The sequence below is a fragment of the Lichenostomus cassidix genome, chromosome 1Aa, assembly GCF_008360975.1.
Source record: "Lichenostomus cassidix isolate B80296 chromosome 1Aa, HeHo_3.0, whole genome shotgun sequence".
Lineage (NCBI taxonomy): Eukaryota > Metazoa > Chordata > Aves > Passeriformes > Meliphagidae > Lichenostomus > Lichenostomus cassidix.
Genome location: NC_139480.1, coordinates 45,117,226 through 45,135,509, shown reverse-complemented (window position 1 = coordinate 45,135,509; position 18,284 = coordinate 45,117,226). Strand labels below are relative to the sequence as shown.

At 36.1% G+C, this 18,284-nt stretch overlaps 1 protein-coding gene across 4 annotated transcripts in view; it reads left to right on the top strand.

Moving 5' to 3' along the window:
* BLTP3B (bridge-like lipid transfer protein family member 3B) overlaps positions 1-18,284 on the top strand; it is a 47,806-nt gene that overhangs the window by 15,347 nt on the left and 14,175 nt on the right. For 3 of the 4 annotated variants that reach the window (XM_085047095.1, XM_085047104.1, XM_085047096.1), the window contains 12 exons: positions 333-371; positions 2,137-2,228; positions 3,717-3,906; positions 5,558-5,698; positions 6,256-6,426; positions 7,680-7,860; positions 9,190-9,273; positions 11,187-11,375; positions 11,484-11,602; positions 13,372-13,513; positions 14,236-14,429; positions 16,421-17,922. In XM_085047095.1, the coding sequence (XP_084903221.1) occupies positions 333-371; positions 2,137-2,228; positions 3,717-3,906; positions 5,558-5,698; positions 6,256-6,426; positions 7,680-7,860; positions 9,190-9,273; positions 11,187-11,375; positions 11,484-11,602; positions 13,372-13,513; positions 14,236-14,429; positions 16,421-17,922 (3,044 nt within the window). Of the gene's footprint in view, positions 1-332; positions 372-2,136; positions 2,229-2,327; positions 2,482-3,716; positions 3,907-5,557; positions 5,699-6,255; positions 6,427-7,679; positions 7,861-9,189; positions 9,274-11,186; positions 11,376-11,483; positions 11,603-13,371; positions 13,514-14,235; positions 14,430-16,420; positions 17,923-18,284 lie in introns of those variants that run through there. The other variant, XM_085047112.1, reaches the window with a different exon arrangement.

Here is an 18,284-nt window from a genome sequence, read left to right as displayed (position 1 = left end):
AGATTTTCTTTCCTTTTAAAGGAAAGAATGTGTAAGGCAGGGATGCTTTTCCTGATGCTTGACAACTCACTATTAAAGAGACAGATTCTACTTTGCTCCTCTGTTTTTCTGCTCAGTGATAACTAGATTTTGAAGTTCAGACATTTTAACACCTAGTGTGTGCATGAAGTTGTTATATAGCATTTTCAGATAAACTTAATATTTTGAAAGTAATATTACGCTGAGTTCAGAAGTTAGAAATATAATTTGTATGCCTAAAACACATCCTGTATTATTTATTTTACTGTATTTTCAATATTTAATTTGCTTTAGAATACTTTTTTCTCTTGCAGATACCATGGACAAAATTGAAAACACATCCCATCTGTTTGGTGAGTTCTGAAATAAACTCTGAAATATGCTATGTGTAGCAGAATCTATATCAAATATTTATATAGTTCTCTTGATGTGATTCGAGAAATAACTGAAACATTAACAGGCCTTTACTAAGTGTCCTCTGGGTAGCAGCAGATCAAGGCAAAATGCCTTAATGTTTTCCTTGGTAGGTTTGTTTTCTTAATCTGTGGTTTCGGTGTAATCATTGTAATATTTGACCATTAGCTAATTTCTGTCAAGTTTTTAGTCATTAAAAGTTAATTTGGGTTTACCTGAGGGGTAGTTATTCATCCAACTAACCCCTTTTACAAGTTCCTTCCTCTCTTTTAGAGCTGTCTTTCGTAGGGACTTTTCAATTCTAGCTCTGTAGTCTGTACTCTACACAGTGATCTTGGCTGTAGCAGTTTGACACCCATAACATTTACAGGGTTTTTGTAACCACGTAGGATTCAGCCTGGATATAAATAGGAGGTAAAACATGTAAATAGGACTCAACAACAATTAGAAGTAATGTTAATTCTTGCATTTGTTTTCCTTTGTTCTTTGGTGTTAAGTATACTAACAGTTGTGGTAGCAGCAGAAGTAATTTATTTGATGATGAGTAAACTTTCTTAATTGCATTTGTTTAAGAGTGAACATTCCTTTAGCTGTCACGTTTCCCAGTCTTGCAGTGAATGTGCTTGAAATTCCTTCGTTCTGAATCAGACTTGGGAAAGACATGTTATAAATAATTGATGCATTTGCTAGTGACCCAGTTGTAATGTACTAACGGCTGTACTGCTTCTTCCTGACACCCAAGAAGTTAAAGTCTGGTAATGCTGAGGTGGATTGATTCAACCTCTTGGCTGTGAGATGCAACTGCCAAATTAGGAAATCAGTTTAAGCTGTGCTATTCTTAAACGTGACATACTTTGACCTACAGTAGGAAGACGCTGTTTGCTTTGCTCCTACTGAACTTATATTAGCAATCCTTGAGGCTAAGATAACTTTCAAGATAACCTTTTTTACATAAAGGTTTCCTTGAACCATGGGTGTTAAATAGGTAACAAAAGTTCACTATTCAGTGGTAGATTGTATAGTAGCCTTTTGGATTTCTAAAGGAAAGTGAATTCAGTGGCCCAAGTGTCAAACCTTAGCCTTCGTTACATCACTGAAGTTCAGGTATTTAGGCAGGGACAGGGAAAAGGGGATATTTTTGCTCCTGAGAGTTTAATGAAGCTGGAATAGCATCCTCTGTTTGCACACCTTGCTAGATAACTAGAACCCACTTGTCCAGCCAGAGGGTCTTTCACTGGGCTGAGTTGTCCTTTGTGACAATCAGTCTGTCAGCATGGTGACACATACTATTACCTAAGCTCATAACCAATTTCTGGTTTCATATGGTGAACAAGATAGTTTGAAGGAGTGATTTTGGCCCCAAGGATGATACACAGCAATTTTATTCTATCCAAGTACACATTAAAGCATGTCCAGTTTGAAATGAAATTTTTGCAAATGTATGTGTTGGATAAATAATATTCAGAGATAAGAATTTTGTAATACAATTTTTGGCTGGGGATGGTTGTTAGAACTCACAAAATAAAAATAAAAAAAAAGATGGGAAAAATTGACATAGTAAGAAATGTTTTATGTATATTTCAGAAAAAGTTCTCCAGTGAACGTTTTTTGTTTGGATTTTTGTTCTTCTTGTGTTGTCTATTAACTTCGTTGCATTGCCTCTTAGTTCTCAAATTTTTTTTGTTTTTTGTTTTGTTTTCCAAGTCCTTGGATAAAGTTGTAATGGAAATGAGCACATGTGAAGAGCCACGTGCCCCTAATGGACCCTCTCCTATAGCAACTGCATCTGGACAGAGGTCAGTGATGGTACTTACATGGAATTGGTTACATGGTTAATGGTTAAACTACATGGAATTGGCTAAAAGAGGTTTTGAATTGCTATAGAACAGATCGACTGCAAAGTTCCAGAAGTTTATAGGGTTGCAGCTTGCCATTCCCATCTCTCCAAAATTTTATTTTATTGCTTGTGGGTGAAGTAGTATAGTGATAATGGAGCTATCCAGACCCAAGCCTGGAGAGAGCATGTGAACTAGATATGGAGCTTGCAAGGTATGTGGGTGCAACTGCTCTGTCAGATATTTACTGAGTTTAATTTACGTTAATTTTTTTTAAAATTAATGGTATCTTTCCTTCATCCCTTTTCAAAAATATATATAATGTTCATGTGGGTTTTAAAAATTTTTTATTTGTTTTGTCTAAAAAGTTTTAATGGCAGTTTGTTAGTGCAGGGTTTTAAAGTTCTATTTCCTTAATTGTATCAGCCAGTTCTTACTGAGAGATTTCATGCACACCGTGTAGCCCAAAACTGAAGCAACTTGGTGGGACAATACAGCATTACATCAGTGATTTTCATCTCTCCACACCCTCAATCATTTCCTTTACATGGACCCAAAACATTTTTCAGTGGTCACAGGGACCTATATACAGAGAAATAAATTTGGTGGCACAATTACTTTTCTTGTTTTAACTCCTGTGTGATGTGTAGAAGTAGTCCATGGGCCTCTGTGTCTCCTGAGGTACAGCTTGAAAACCATTGCCATAGAGATTTCCTGTAGAATAAAAGTTACGAAAAGGAATGACAAACCACACAATTTTTTTTAACAAGCAGAAAAAACGCCAAGAAAACAAAAGGGCAGAAATTTTTAGATGCTAAAATAGTATTTAGTATTCAATTTTCCATTCACTAATCTAAAACATTCAGAATGTATAAGGTTTTTATTAAAAAATTATTTGCAACTGCTTAATCTTTTTTAATACTGGAATGCATGTTGATTTGCTGTAGAAGTGTAACCACCATTTAGGATGCCTTTCTTTATTGAATGAAATAAAGTAAATACTTTATGCTGTTTTTAATGGACAAAATAATTTGGCTTATAGAGATAAATACTAACCAGACTGGAATTGTCAAATAGTTACTTTGACATGAATTACTGCTTATGTATGCATAAATAAGAGTAAGATTTCTGCATAATGATGTGACTGCTATTTTTATGTATGTATAATAACATATAATACATACATCCATGTAATTTAACATGGAATTTAACTGTTACACTTTGTGTAGATTGATCTTGGTCAAATATATGTTCTTTAACTAATTCAGAGATTAGGATCACAGAGTGGAAATTATTATAAACTGCATCAAGTATATTGAACAAAAGTTGCTAACTGTAGAATACATTAGTTAATTTATTTTAACATCTGTTTTATGGTTTATTTAATCTGTTTAATTTTGTGTCCTTTCACTCGGTTTATATTTAATATGTTGGCATTTCACTTTTTAGTGAATATGGCTTTGCTGAAAAAGTGGTAGAAGGCATTTCAGTTTCTGTGAACTCCATTGTAATAAGGATTGGTGCAAAAGCCTTTAATGCTTCATTTGAACTTTCCCAGCTGAGAATATATAGTGTAAATGCAAACTGGGAACATGCTGACCTTAGATTTACCAGAATACAAGAAGCTCAACGTGGAGAGGTAAATAATACCTTTGACTAACTTTTTTCCCTTTTTGTGGTAAAGGAGGAAGTTGAATTGCAGCCTTTTACAGAATAGAGAACATGCCATTACTGGGAATGGAGACACTCTTTTCAGTAATTTCAGTTGTCCTCTAGGAACATGAGTATGTGAAAATGGTGAATGTGAGTCAGAGCAAATGGCCACAGTGGATACTCAGGCAAGAACAAAGACCAGGGCAAGCAGCTGTATTGTTTCCCTCATACATTCCCCAAGTGTGTGACTGTTTTAAAATGCAAACTGAGCCAGACTTGAAGAGTACTGAAAGAACAAAGAATGGTATATTAAATGTGGAGGGATAGGAAGTTGTGCTGTTTTTGTAATTGTTGTTGTTATTATTAGTAGTAGTACTAATAATAACAAAAAGAAGAATATTTTCTACATTTTAACTGGTTATTTATTTGCTTGTGAGGGTTTGACTGATAAGGCTGATTTTTTTTCTAAAGCAATTTCAAATTAATTTAAGTTCTTGTACAAAAATTAAATACTTTTCTTGGAATGGCTAAATCGTATGTGTATATATAGGAAAGTAATAGCAGTGAAATGTAGTAGAGAGCAATCAGGTCACTTCTGAGCCGTCTTTTCTCCAGGCTAAACACACCCATCTCCCTCAGATGCTCCTCATAAGACTTGTGTTTCAGACCCTACACTTCTCTGGACACACTCCAGCCACCTCCATGTCTGTCTTGAAGTGGGGGTCCAGGACTGAACAGTCCCTCTGCCCCCAGCCTGTGCTGCTGCCTGCAGTTGTTGAGACCCAAGTGCAGGATTTGGCACTTGGCCTTGTTGAAAATCATAAAATTGCCCTTGGTCCATCAATCCAAGCTGTGCAGGTCCCTCTTCAGTGCCTTCCTAACCTCCAGCAAATCAACTCTCTCCCAGCTTAGTGTTGTCTGTGAACTTACGAAGGGAACTTGATCCCATCATCCAAATCATGTAGGAAGGAGTTTTAGGTAAACTAGAATTACTGGTTTTTCCTATTGATGTTCTCCCTGTTGTTGCTGCTGGGCAGTCACTTATTTTTCCATATTTGATCTTCAGTGTCCAGCTATACTTGATGCTCTTGTATCATTAGTCAAACATTAGCTTGCTGTATCTTCTGGAAATCCATGTAGTGGACTCAAAGCTTGTGGGGTTTACATGGCATGCATTGTGCTCAGTGTTTAACTTTCTCTTTTAATTGAAATTAAACTCTCCAAAACCCCCTCTCCTATCCTGTAGCTTTGCTTCCCTCCCTGCTCTTTTCTTATTTAGCATTTTGAAACTAAACTACAGAATCATTTTTTTCCTCTCCCAAAAGCAACCTAGTATCCAATAGTTGTGACCTTTGTTTTCGTCTGAATATTTTAATGCTGCTTGTTACCTCAGCCTGCTTGAAAGTAGCCTAATGTTTCTGTGACATGTTGGAGGTAGCAAGCAGGGTGAGGGCTTTACTTCCTGACACCTGTAAGTGGAGTAACAAGTGAGTTTTATTTGTTCTGTTCATATGGCTTATGTGAGTTTGTGTGTATATATGTGCAGATGTATACATATAAATGTTGCACAGGGTTAGGTGCAGGTAAACTGTCACATTGCATCAAGGTGTTTTTTCTCTTTTTTTCTGTCTTTAAAGGTGTTGACTTTTAAAGAAATCAACTGGCAGATGATCAGAATAGAAGCAGATGCAATCCAGAGTTCTAAGCATGAAATCATGAGTGCTCCAGTTCGACTGATTACTAACCAATCAAAAATTAGGGTCACGCTTAAAAGAAGGGTAAACTTGAAAAGTTTAAAATTTTATTTTATTTTTTAATTTGTAACTCATGCTCTTAATGCATGCATGCACATAGTAAAGATTTTAAATTTAGGCCATATCCACTGTAGAATTCCCTGAACTAAATTTATAATAACATGTATTATAAATTTAAGATTTTATATCTAAATTATAAATTTAAGATAAGACTGCAGAGTTTACAAGAAGTACTACAAGCAGATTTTGAAAATGAAGACCTGATACAGGTCCTGTTAATAAAATGGTTTGATCTGTAGAGTTTTATGATTATGCCTGTTTTTTTATCTCTCTAGATTCAGGTAATATTTATATTACTTATATTTAGACAAATGCAGCAGTTTAATATCTGGTGCATGCCAAACACAAGAGTGAGGCATAAATATACTGTGTCTTGGGTACTTTTTAGTTAATGAGAGGAATAAAATTTAAAATAAAAAATGTTTGTTATTTGTTTTTGTGTTCAGCTTTTTTTTACCCCATGTATTTAATATCAGAAATGTAAGTACTTAGTTCAGCTTCTTTAAATTTTTATTTTACAGTTAAAAGATTGTAATGTAGTGGCATCCAAACTGGTTCTGATTCTGGATGATTTACTGTGGGTTTTGACTGATTCCCAATTGAAAGCCATGGTGCAGTATGCCAAATCTCTTAGTGAAGCCATAGAGAAGTCAGCAGAGCAGAGGAAAAGCTTGGCTTCTGAAACAGCCCAGGTATGAGAATTTGTTGTCTCACTGTATCATTATCAGATGTTCTACAATACAACACAGTGTGGTTAGTTGTGTTAATTTATTTAGAGAATATTCAGTCACTCGTTTTCGTTCAGTTGTGTATCTTAAATTACACTGGAAATTAATTGCAATATAAAAATCTTTATTTTCCAAGATTTTGTGTATTGAAGCCAATTGCAGAAAATAAAATAATTTTTGTTTCTTTATCTTTATGTGCAGAGTGTTTAGACTTCTGTATTTACTTAACTCTTTATTAACTGTTAAGTAAATTTGTTCTCCAAATATTTTCTGGTTATGAATTTAAATAATTAAGACTCACTAAGGTAAACTTAATGTGTGGGTAGATATGCTTACTATAATGATTTAAAGTGCTTTTCCAGTTTGTTCTCATGGTACTGAAAAATTAGCTTTTTTTAAGAGCTTACGTTCATGCAGCTCTTGTTGGAATATATAGTAAAAATCTACTTTAAACATATTTCTTCTGGCATATGTGTGCTGTTGATGCTGCATGTAAATCTTGGTGGTCTTCAGCACATAGAGCAGGCTAGACCAGCTGGGCTTTGTGAGTAGTGAGGGGAGGCAGCTCTTCTTGTCTGTGTAGAAGCAGGACAAGTACACTGATAAAAGATAAGTGCTATAAAATAAACATGATTTATCACTGAGTACAGTCAGTTGTGGAGAATCTCTTAGATTAAAGCTAGTGCATTGTAATGAAGAGTTCATTTCTTGTGTGGATCCTGATGCCTCACAATGTGGTGTGATGGTTTAGCCACAGCAATCTAATGGTTACCTGTTCTGGAGCAGAGAAATTCTGATTTGTCAGTGCCTTGTACTTGGATCTCACCTGTTCTCTGATGTGGCACTGACTCGTGTTTGTCCCTATTGGCATGTAGCTTGGGGAGCTAAATTAGCAGGAAAGGAGCCCCTGTTGGTTTAGTTCCCTGAGCGCCTTGCAGCAGAAGTTAGGCAAATACCAGTGCTGCAGGTGCCAGGGGTGTGAGGAAGTGTGGGGAATGGGGGATGAATTGGCACTGCAGTGAGTGACACGCATCCATTAGCTCAATTTAGCTTTGTTCTAAAGCAGTACACTGAAATGTCAGTAATGATCCAAGGCAGAATGCATGGTGTGCGGATTTTTCCTTGTTTCAAAGGCCTGTTTTGTGTAAGTAAGCAGATACTTATGCTTGAAAGAAATGATAAATATTATAAGTTGATGTGACTAAATATTTTTTCAGAGCTCTGCCCCTGCTGCCAGCTCCCAGCAGGTGAAAGCGCACCAGACAACAGCAGCACCTGATCAAAATGATGCAATAGTAAAATTGTTCAATGATTTTGATGTTAAGGAAACTTCTTATCACTTGGTAATTTCCCATTTGGACCTACATATATGTGATGATATCCATTCTAAAGAAAAAGGTAATTTTTTTTTTTAAGTAACATGTCTGTGAATTATAATAATCTTTAGGAGACGTTTTGGGGATTACAACAATTAGATAATAATAATACAGTAAAGTCAAGAGACTTTAGTTGAAAGGAACAGTCAGAATTGTCTCCAGTGTCTGTGGACACATGTAAAATTATTTAGGTGGCTCTGTCAGGACAATATTGCATTATTAAATTGATTATTTTAGAGTAAATGCAAAAACTAAGAGCGCTAGTAGCTTATGTGCTTTTCCTGTCTTCTAGGAACCGATTCTGTTAGTCTGATTGTTACTGCTGGGTTTTTTTGGGTTTTTTTTTAAGCTAATGGGTTAAGAAGAATGTGGTGGCAACATTTTTGTGGCTTGAAGGGGTGACTATACAATCTGCTTCTGTAATAGTCTTATAAATACAGACTCATAAAAGGGCTGTCCTCTCTGTGTTACTAATATAGATAATTTGGTATGGTTTGCAGCACATGGAAAGAATGGAACAAGTGTCCTGTGACCTTAAAATTCTGTGTGTAAATCTTGTACTGTTTCTTGTTAACAAAAGCCTAGTGCATGTAGTCACATTTAGAATCAGAAAAAGAGGACAAATGAAGGCACTTTTTTGACGCCTTTAAACAGTGATCATAGGAGAGTACCATGTTGGTGTATATCCAAGAAGCTGGCTAGTCACTGAAAAATTTATGGAAAAATACAAGGTCTGCTGAAGAAGTGTATGAAAAACTTAGGGTTTAACAAATGCATTTCCTTGATTAGGGAAGACACTTTCAGAGCAGCAGAGCATAAGATTCACTGGCTAGAGACATATTTCCTTATATGCAGTGTATCCACTGAAGTTGGAATTTATCACTCCTAGTGAATCTCTTTATTGGTCCTTTATTTTTGGCCATGAAATTCAACAGTGGAAAAAGTCAGAAGATTCTCAGAAGACCCCTTCACTGCAATATTTGTCAAATAAAATTATATCATATTCTTGAAAGTAAATGTGGACTTCAAAGACTGGTCATACATTCAGTGTAAAAGGTTTTGTTTCAGAAAAACTGCAGTAGTATGTTTTCAAAGTGTTGTCTTTTTAATAACATTGAAAACAATGCACAGTTTTTAAGTAGTGACTGAGTACAGAATTCCACAAGCTGCTCTTTAGAAACCAGTGAAGACTATCTGAATGAAAATTTTGAGGGGAAGATAACTAGGTTGTAAGGAGAGACAGTAAATGGAAGAAAGTATTAGCTGTTAGGTTTTTAAAGGATTGCAGCAACATGAGAGCTACCATGCTAAATGCAATGTTTGCAGAGCCAAGCATTGTTTTGTTTTACAGACCCAAACAGACGTGTTACAGGAGGAGCCATGCAGCTTTCCTTCAGCTATTTAACAGTGGACTATTACCCATTTCACAAAGCAGGTATGAAAGCGAGCATTTTATGAATTACCTGTGACTGTAACTGTCTTGCTTGAATGCTAAAAAAATTGCTGTGTGCATGTATACAGCTTGGATAATGGTGCTCAAACCATTTGAAATGCACACCTTCTTACTTCCTTCTGCCTGCAAAAACAAACAACAAAATCAACAACCTGGGAACCAATCTGTGAATGAGCTGTCTTAGGCCAAATACTTTTCACTGTTTTGTTTGGTCATCAAAACAGTGTTTACACATTTCTGACAAGAAGAGAACGTTGCATTGACAGAGGAAAGCAATATTGCATATTGAGAATTCAGTAATTGGATATTTGCAAGAACCAATCTGCTAGATTTTTTTCAGGTGTACAAGTCTATCATTTTATGTCCATTTCCAATCAGTGTTTTGCTTTTTATTTTATTTTGCTGAACAAGAATCTCAGGGTGCAGCCTTTTGTTAAGAGATGTTCTTAAAAAAAGTTAGGAATTCCCAAAGAAGTTTTTCTTACAAATAAAACACTTATCATAAATAATTTCTAGTAGAAATCTAAAAAATTTGAAAGGGACAGGATACATTTCATCGCTTGCAGCATTTCAGCTGTGTGTGCTCTCTTGCCAGCTCTGTGAGTCTATGACCCTGATGAGATCAGAGCTGTGCAGCTGCATACAGATGTGCCCTTGCTCCCACATGTTCATGGTGCTGCATGTGTGAGTGTGCAAGTACTTCTGAGAGGCAGCTGCCCAAACTGACTTCCCAAAAGGGGTGTAAGAGTGTTATACCCCTGTGGTGTTGCTAACAAAGTCCTGTAGGTCCTTCAGAGTTTGTGTGCTTGGGGTAACCCCACGTTAGCCTTGTTTTGGAGAATCCCAGCATCATGGGCTTCAGGCTAATGCATCTTTGCCCTTTTGTTCTCTTTCTGGTTTCTTTCCTGTACCTTTAGCTTCTTCCTTAGCTATACAGATGTGAATAATTGAAAAAGATAACTGAGGAAGAAGGGTAGGGAAAAATGTCTCCTCTTGTGATAGGCCCCTCCCTAATACTTTCTTCAATGCTGCAATGTTTTCATTTAGACTTGAAATCACATTTTTTTCCACAATAATTTTCCTATTTTAATAGCATATTTACTTGTCCCCAGTATAAGTATCCAAAAACTCATTAAGTCCCAAATAAAGTAAGTTTTCACATGGTAGTATTTAAAGAGTGATGTACTAACTGAAACAAGTTATTTGTTATTGCATCCTTATATTGAACAGGTTTGTAGAATGTCCTTACAGGTACTCTTTGAAGACAACATGATTTCTTTCAGAGGTTTGAATGCTTGTCCAACAGAAACATGTTGGAATTGAAAACAGGACCAAAAGAATTTCCCTTGGGATTGATTTTTAAGGCTGTGTGTGCTGCAGCACTACTTGAGCTTACCTTCTTGTTTGTGTGCCATAAAGGTGCTAGAGAACCAAGACAAAAAGAATTCATTTCTGGAAAGGGACCAGGAACTTCTTAGGACACAGTTCTGGCAGGAAAGATAAGCTTGGAAAAAGTGGGCATGAGAACATCGTTCTGTTACTTGCTCTCACTTTTTTTTCAATTAAACATTTTTTTTGCATGTTCTCACATATGACAATAATGTGTCATAAAATTTCTCTGAACTGAAAATACTCAATGACGTTTTGAGCATTAGTGGTGTTATAAGGCAGCTGGCAATGCTATTTTCTGAGTGATTTCGTGGAGTGCTGAGACTTGGTTTTGTGGAATATATAACTTCTGTTTTAATGTCTGGTATGACTTCTGTTGTTCTATAATTACAGCATGCAATGAGCTTATATTTTGAAGAATAATTGTGAAATAGTGAAAACTTGTTATCTTGTTAGAAGCAAAATTCCAAAAGAGCTGATATTTCCCCCATTTCTCTTACTTGCAGGAGACAGCTGTGATCACTGGATGCATTATAGTGATGCCACGAAAACCAGAAGTGGATGGGCCAAAGAATTACTAAATGAATTCAAAAGCAATGTTGAATTGCTTAAGCAGGCTGTGAAGGACCAGGCCATAGATATAGATTCTCCTCCCAAATCACCACCTGCTGTATCTCCTCAGAACCTACAAACAGGTACTTTGTTTACATCATTAATTCCCTACTTCCATGAAATATTAAAACTATGAAAAAAAAAAGAAAGACTTTTCTTTTCAGTGATTCCATCACTATTCTTTCCTACAGGCAAGGAGCAGATACCGAAAGGAACATCTAGGGCTTCCTCTGTATCTTCCCAACAACCAAAGGGCAAACTGATGTCTAGTCCTATTGTGGTTAGACTTGCAGATTTCAATATATATCAGGTACATTTCTTCAAGTTAGTAAAACTGGGGCTACTCCACTCTTGGCTGTTATGTAACTGTGGTTTTTAAGGGACAGTTATGAAGCCCATTGAAATTGAGTCTTTCCATTCATTATTGGATTAGACCTTTATGGACCTGCTTTTGCTTTGTTAAAATTGTGTTCCTATCACAATTATGTGTTGGATCCAAGTTCTGCTGTTCCCCAGATTATGAATTTGGAATTTAAATTAAATCTTTTCACAGTACCGTCTTATGTGTACAATATTTTAATATCCGTTTTTATATATCATGCTTTGCTTACTGTTGTATTTTTCAAAGTACATTTCTCAAAGTACATTAGAAAATTTAAGAGGTTTTTTTAAGTTTTAAAAATTTTTTTCCAGCCCCTCCCTCACCAGTGGTATTTTGAGCAGACACTTGAGTCGTTTCCATCCCCTTCCCCTTTGTTAGAATAAGTACTTTCAGTTGCTAGTTATGGTCCAGATTGCCTGTTCTGAGGCAAGTGGAATAGAGAAGGAGTGTGTCTGTTAGGCAGAATGGCAGTGATATGGGAGGATCTACTCTAAATTTCAGGTCCTAACAAAAATGCTTAGTGTGTGTACTTTGCTATTGTGATTTCTGCTTGCTCTTGTTCTAATTCCCAGCACTTTTCTGCCGTATCACTTCTGCTGTTGTGGGAGATTGCAGATTGCTGCTAGGAGCCTTTTTCTGGAGCTAAAGTGGTTTTATACTGTTGTTTTGTACTGTTCGTGTTTCCATTTGCCTTTTGCTCTGGTCTCCTCCTCTCTACACAAACACTTTCAGTTTTTAAATTGTCATTATTTCTATGCAATTTCCTAAAAGCTGTTTTTCTAGGTAGGTCATTTTACTTGAATTTTTGTGTGTGTTAATGCAGAAATATTTGCCTCTTGAAAACAGCTATACAGAGTGAAGCAGGCTTATAAAGGTCATGTATTCATTATTTCCAGTGAAACTCTTTCTAGTAGACATCATCATATATTCAATATTAGTGTGTTGGTTCATTTCAAACTAGCAGTTTGATCTACTAACTGTTGAATGAAAGAGCTTTGTTTTGGCAACACGCCTTTTAAACTAGAATGCATTCAATGAAATTTTGGGTCAAATACATACCAAACGTTGATTTCTTACTTGTTCCATAATTTACATCATAAGGAAACAAAAATGGAGGTTAGTGTTCCATAATGTCTTGATTCTCCTGTGAAGCAGCCCTTCAGGCATATCCAAGCATACATATCTCTGCCAGGTGCATGCTGAACTCCCTGCTTAGCATACAGTTTGATAGTTGGCCTGTGCACTGGAATTTGTTCTTGGGACAAGAACTTTCTAATGTCTGTAATAAACTTATCTAGCTTATCAATCCCTTATCTAGACCAGACTGTATGGAAATACACTCCACTCAAGCGTAAATGCTTAATCAGGAGCTCTAGTGTTTGCAGTAAAAAATAAGATCATTCTAGGCTTCTGCTGAACACCTTTGAAAGTTACCTGCTGCCTCTTGCCTCGTATGAAGGAAGGGGATCTGGTGCCTTTAAAATAGTTTTTTTGTGAAACTGTCCTATGCTAGTAATTTCTGCTACAAGGCAGTTAAGTGTTTCTTAAGTGTCTTTAGCACTTTGTGTTGTACTTGGGGATCTACACCCAAGAGCAGTGGAATGTTACCTTACTAGGCACAGTACCTTGCAACTACAAATGCTTAATGATTCATAAAAATGTACTGTGTTAATAAAATAACCTGTTATCTTTTACAGGTTTCAACAGCAGACCAGTGTCGTTCTTCCCCTAAAGCTCTGATCTCTTGCAATAAAAAGTCACTTTACCTTCCACCAGAAATGCCAGCTATTCATATTGAATTCACTGAATATTACTACCCAGATGGAAAGGACTTTCCTAGTAAGACTAAGACCTTTTTTTTTTTTTGTGAGTTACTTTCACCTTTGTGAAGCTTAAAGCTTGGAAATAGGTAATGGCATTCTAAAATGGGTAGAGTACAAGACTGCTCCATTTCCACAGTGCTTGCTCCTGGCAAACTCCTATTAATACTGTTTTTCATAAGCATGGTTTTTCAGTCTGAAAACACTTGCAGCATTTTTACTGGCACATGAATTATTCATTCTCCAACATCCACGTATTGTTTCTGCAATTTCACTGTGTGGCTACATAAAAGAACTCAAACTGTTGGCAGTAATATCTAAAATGCAATGAAGACCTGTTGGAGTTATTTGTAGGAATGTGTTCTGTGGCTGGCTCTGTTTTATATACAGAAATGTTAGTGAATTTCTTGGGAATGGGACTTGAGGACAACAAATTTCCATGGTCTTGTCCTTCTGTAATGGGAACATTCTCCTCCTCTCCTCAAACCTAATTCTATTCTTAGTTTTTTACACTAGAAAATTCAGTTACTTGTTTGGAGTGAGAGAAATATGCAGCACTTCAGGTATCCCCTAACAATTTATTCTTCCTTGAGACTAAAGGAGTGGGTTTCTGTTCTTTCTCTGATGAAAAGTACTGGTGAAAATGTAAATTTGCAACTGTTTAAAAACCAAACAAAACCCAACCCATAAACATTTTACTTATTCTTCTGGTTCTTTTTCTTTTTTTCTTTTCTCTTTTAGTTCCATGTCCAAATTTGTATGGCCAGCTGAATGCTTTACAGTTCACCCTGGATGAGAGAAGTATTCTTTGGCTAAATCAGTTTGTGTTGGATTTGAAACAGAGTCTTATTCAGTTCATGGCCATGTACAAGTTAAATGACAATTCAAAGTCAGATGAACATGTTGATGTTAGAGTGGATGGACTAATGTTAAAGGTATGCTGTCATTGAGGAGGGGTTTGGTGGCTCCCTGGAAGACTTGATTTTTCTCTTACTCTGAAAAGCAGTTAGCAAAGCAACTTACAAAATAAATACACAAATGAATGAAAAAATGATACTGAAAACCTCTGCAGAATATGATGGTTTGAAGACAGACATCTTGTCTCTTGTACTCCTTCATCTGTGTCCTAGGGGTATTTTGGCTTTGCATTGAAGACCTGAATGGGAATACTAACAAATTATTTCCCTGTGGTCAGTGAACTTGGCATAGCAGAACTCAAAAGAAATTGAGCACTAAAGTAAAAATAGCTAGTGAAAAATTAATATTTGTATTCTGTATTAATGCCCTCCCTTGTTACTCTGGTTGTATTATATCAAAACTCATTTGTCTTGTTAGTGAATGCCTAGAGTAAAGAAAGCAGGTCATGTGAAGGTTTATTTCCTTCTCCAAAACCAATTCTCACCATTTTCTGGCTGTGTACTGTACTTTGTGCTGGCTGTTGATGTAGTTCAGGTGCATGAGTTCTCTGTATGCTTATTCCAGAGGAGTGGTGATTGTTAATGCAGCTGAACATCAAATTTTTGCTTCCCTTGTCTTCTCCTTCTTTGTAAAAAAAGGACTTTTGAGCAGGTAAATTTCCCACCCATCACCATCCCCTGTTTGCCTTGACCATTTCATTGTATGGTTTCCAAGGTTCAGAGGCGAACAAAACAAGTCTTTTCAGTGGTGCCCACAGGAAATGGTTTTAAAAAGTCAATGGTTTTTAAAAGTCAGCATATGGAGGGATGGTTATCTTTCTAAGCTCTTGCTAAATACTTAATGGAACTTTACAAGGACATGGCTTCTACTGAATACAAACAGTTATTAGGAGCAAACAACTGGAAAACTGCAAATGTAGATTCATCTGATATGGAATTATTATATGTGAATAGCTTACTAAACTTAAGAGAAGATAAATGTATTCTTAAAACCCTCAAACCTTGATTCATATTGATTGTGTCACCCCTGTGTTAACAGCATTATTTTTGTTCTAGCAAACGATGAATATTTTAATGGTGTGCTTGATGTTTACATATCATATAGTTAATTATTCTATTTGGTTATTTTTTTCTGAGTCCTTATATTTACATGAAGAAGCTTCATTACCCCCATCTTTAGGTGTCTTTAGGATAACTTTTTTTCTCCTACTTTCTAGATTCAGCATGGAGATGTTGTGATACAAGGCTGTGTCACTGGTGTTAGCAAAACTAGAGTTGCCAAGGTCCATGTTAACAATATTAGATACAGGATTTGGCATAAAATATGTTTACTTTAAAATGTGAACTAAAAATATGCAATTTAAATCAAATACAGTGTGCTAAACTATTTTGTTGTTCTTTAGGAGTTGAAGTATATTATTATTTTTCTGATGAAACAAATGTATTATGATTATCAGATAATTGTCTGATAAAATACCTTTTCTGTATTCTGCAATGTTAGGAATATTAGCTGCATTAGCACATTTAACTGTTTGCTTGTATCTTAACATAGAAATAAAAAACTTAGTTTTTTTTCACTCGTTAGGGTGAAAACCCCCATTTGATAAACCAGATGGAATTCCAAGTTACAATTCTGTGTTTTTCAAAGCTGTAAATTTTTGAAACACTTGAAGAAACTTTCTCCCAGGCTTCTTGAGTGGAAGAAATGAGCTACTCCAGCCTAATATAGCTGAGCTAAATTTAAGCCCTTCAGATAAGAAAAGCCTTAGACCCTTATGTTTTTATACAAATATTGATGCCACAGCATCCTTCTTAAAAATGAGAGAAAACATAAATCATGTTCTGTCAACCTGATTTATCCCTTTGCTGTGTCACTGCATGTGATTTCTCATAAAACTGTAATTATATTCCTTTGTATCAGCTGTCATGGGTACTATTTTGTTTCTTTAATTTTCTACTTTCTTAATCAACATATTTTTAACTAGACTAAATGTATTTCTCCCTTGCAGATCATCATCCCATTTGAAAACAAACCTGAAATTCATAAAGATCAACCTCGTGCACTTTCCATTCAAAGTTCAGAGATGATTGCTACGAATACCAGATGCTCACCAAACTGCAGACACTCTGATCTAGAAGTTTTGTTTCAGAAATTCAAGGACTCTGAATTTTTCAGTAGAACTTTCACCACTTTTCCTAAGTCCCCCAAAAATTTTAATCTTTTGCATCCAATCTTCCAGAGACACGCTCATGAACAAGATACTAAAATGCATGATGTTTATAAAGGTTATATCATCCCAGAATTGAATAAATACGCATTAAAGACATCTGCAGCTACTGATGTTTGGGCTGTGCATTTTTCCCAGTTTTGGGTAGATTATGAAGGAACGAAAAGTGGGAAAGGCCGACCAATAAGCTTTGTGGACTCATTCCCACTTTCACTTTGGATTTGCCAGCCAGTAAGATTTGCAAAATCACAAAAAGAGCTTTTGTCACATAATCAGGCAGCCTTGAACATTCCAAAAAGTGAATCTAGTGATCTCTCTAATAGATTGCAACGTAAGAAACTTCTGAAGGAGTATTACAGCACTGAGACGGAGCCCTTGACCAATGGCATTCAAATGTCTGAGACTTCAGGAGTGCTTTCTGAAAGCTCTTCCTCTGATGCAGATGTACACGTTCTTGTCCATGTTCAAAAACATGTGAGCGTGCAGATCAATCACTACCAGTATCTGTTTTTGCTGTTTCTCCATGAATCTCTTGTATTGCTCCTGGAAAACTTAAGGAATGACGTGGAGGCAGTGACAGGAAAACCTGCAAAGCAAACAGATGTCTGCATTGGGATCCTGCTGAAAAGTGCAGAAGTAGCCTTACTGCTGCATCCAGTGACTCAGGGAAACCCTTGTAAGTCTCCTGATGAGGAAGAAGGAAGTCCTGTGGCATCAGAACTCTCCCCTGTGGGAAATGGGGAAGCTCTTACTTCAGAGAGTAAATTAGTTGGTAGTAAGATAGTGGAAGCTGGTATTACTAATTTTGATTATGTAAATGACTGCAAGCCTGTGAATGCTGAAGTTAATAAAGGAATTTTAATAGATCCTCTTTTGTTTAAATTAGACAGTAATATGGATTTTCAGAAAGGAATGTCATTTTCAGATGATGCATCAGATAAAGGTCTGGGAGATACAAGTGAAGGAGGAAGCAGTGGACTTTTTAGTAGAAGTGATTCAGAGGAGGTCTGTGGACCTCTAAGTGAGAAAAGTATCTTGAATCCTAGGGATTCGGTGTCCATTCTAAATAAGAGAGAAGATTCTACTGAATTTTTCATTGATAAAGAGGATGACAGAAACATATTCTCAAATAAGTTAAATGAACAGGAAGGCACAACTGAAGGCTGTCCTAGCCAAGTCGCTGACTTGGAAACAACCGAAACTGCCTTAGAATCTGAAGAGCTTGAAACCAACAAAGACAAAGTGACTTCAGTTAAAATGTTTGCATCCCAGTCTTCATCAAGGTATAGAAGATTTAATACTAAATCAGTTTTCCTACTCTTTGAAAATATTTAGCAATCTTGTTGGCCACAGACTTGTAGTACTTCTAGCAGTCAGGAAGGGAACATCTTAAGAGTTGGACTCTATGGTCCTTCCAACTCAGGCTGTTCTGTGATTCTGTGTTCTAGTAGATGAAAATTTTTGAAGTATGCAAGAAGTTATGCAGTATCCAGCATTGAGTGAAAGCTAAAATGAAGTGTTAGTTAATTGATTTAAACTATTTACTTTCAGTTTAAATGTTAGGAAATATGTATTGAGAGAAGTACTGACACAAATACCTAGATGAATGTATGTTGTTTCTACATTTACCTCTTTTTCTTATCAA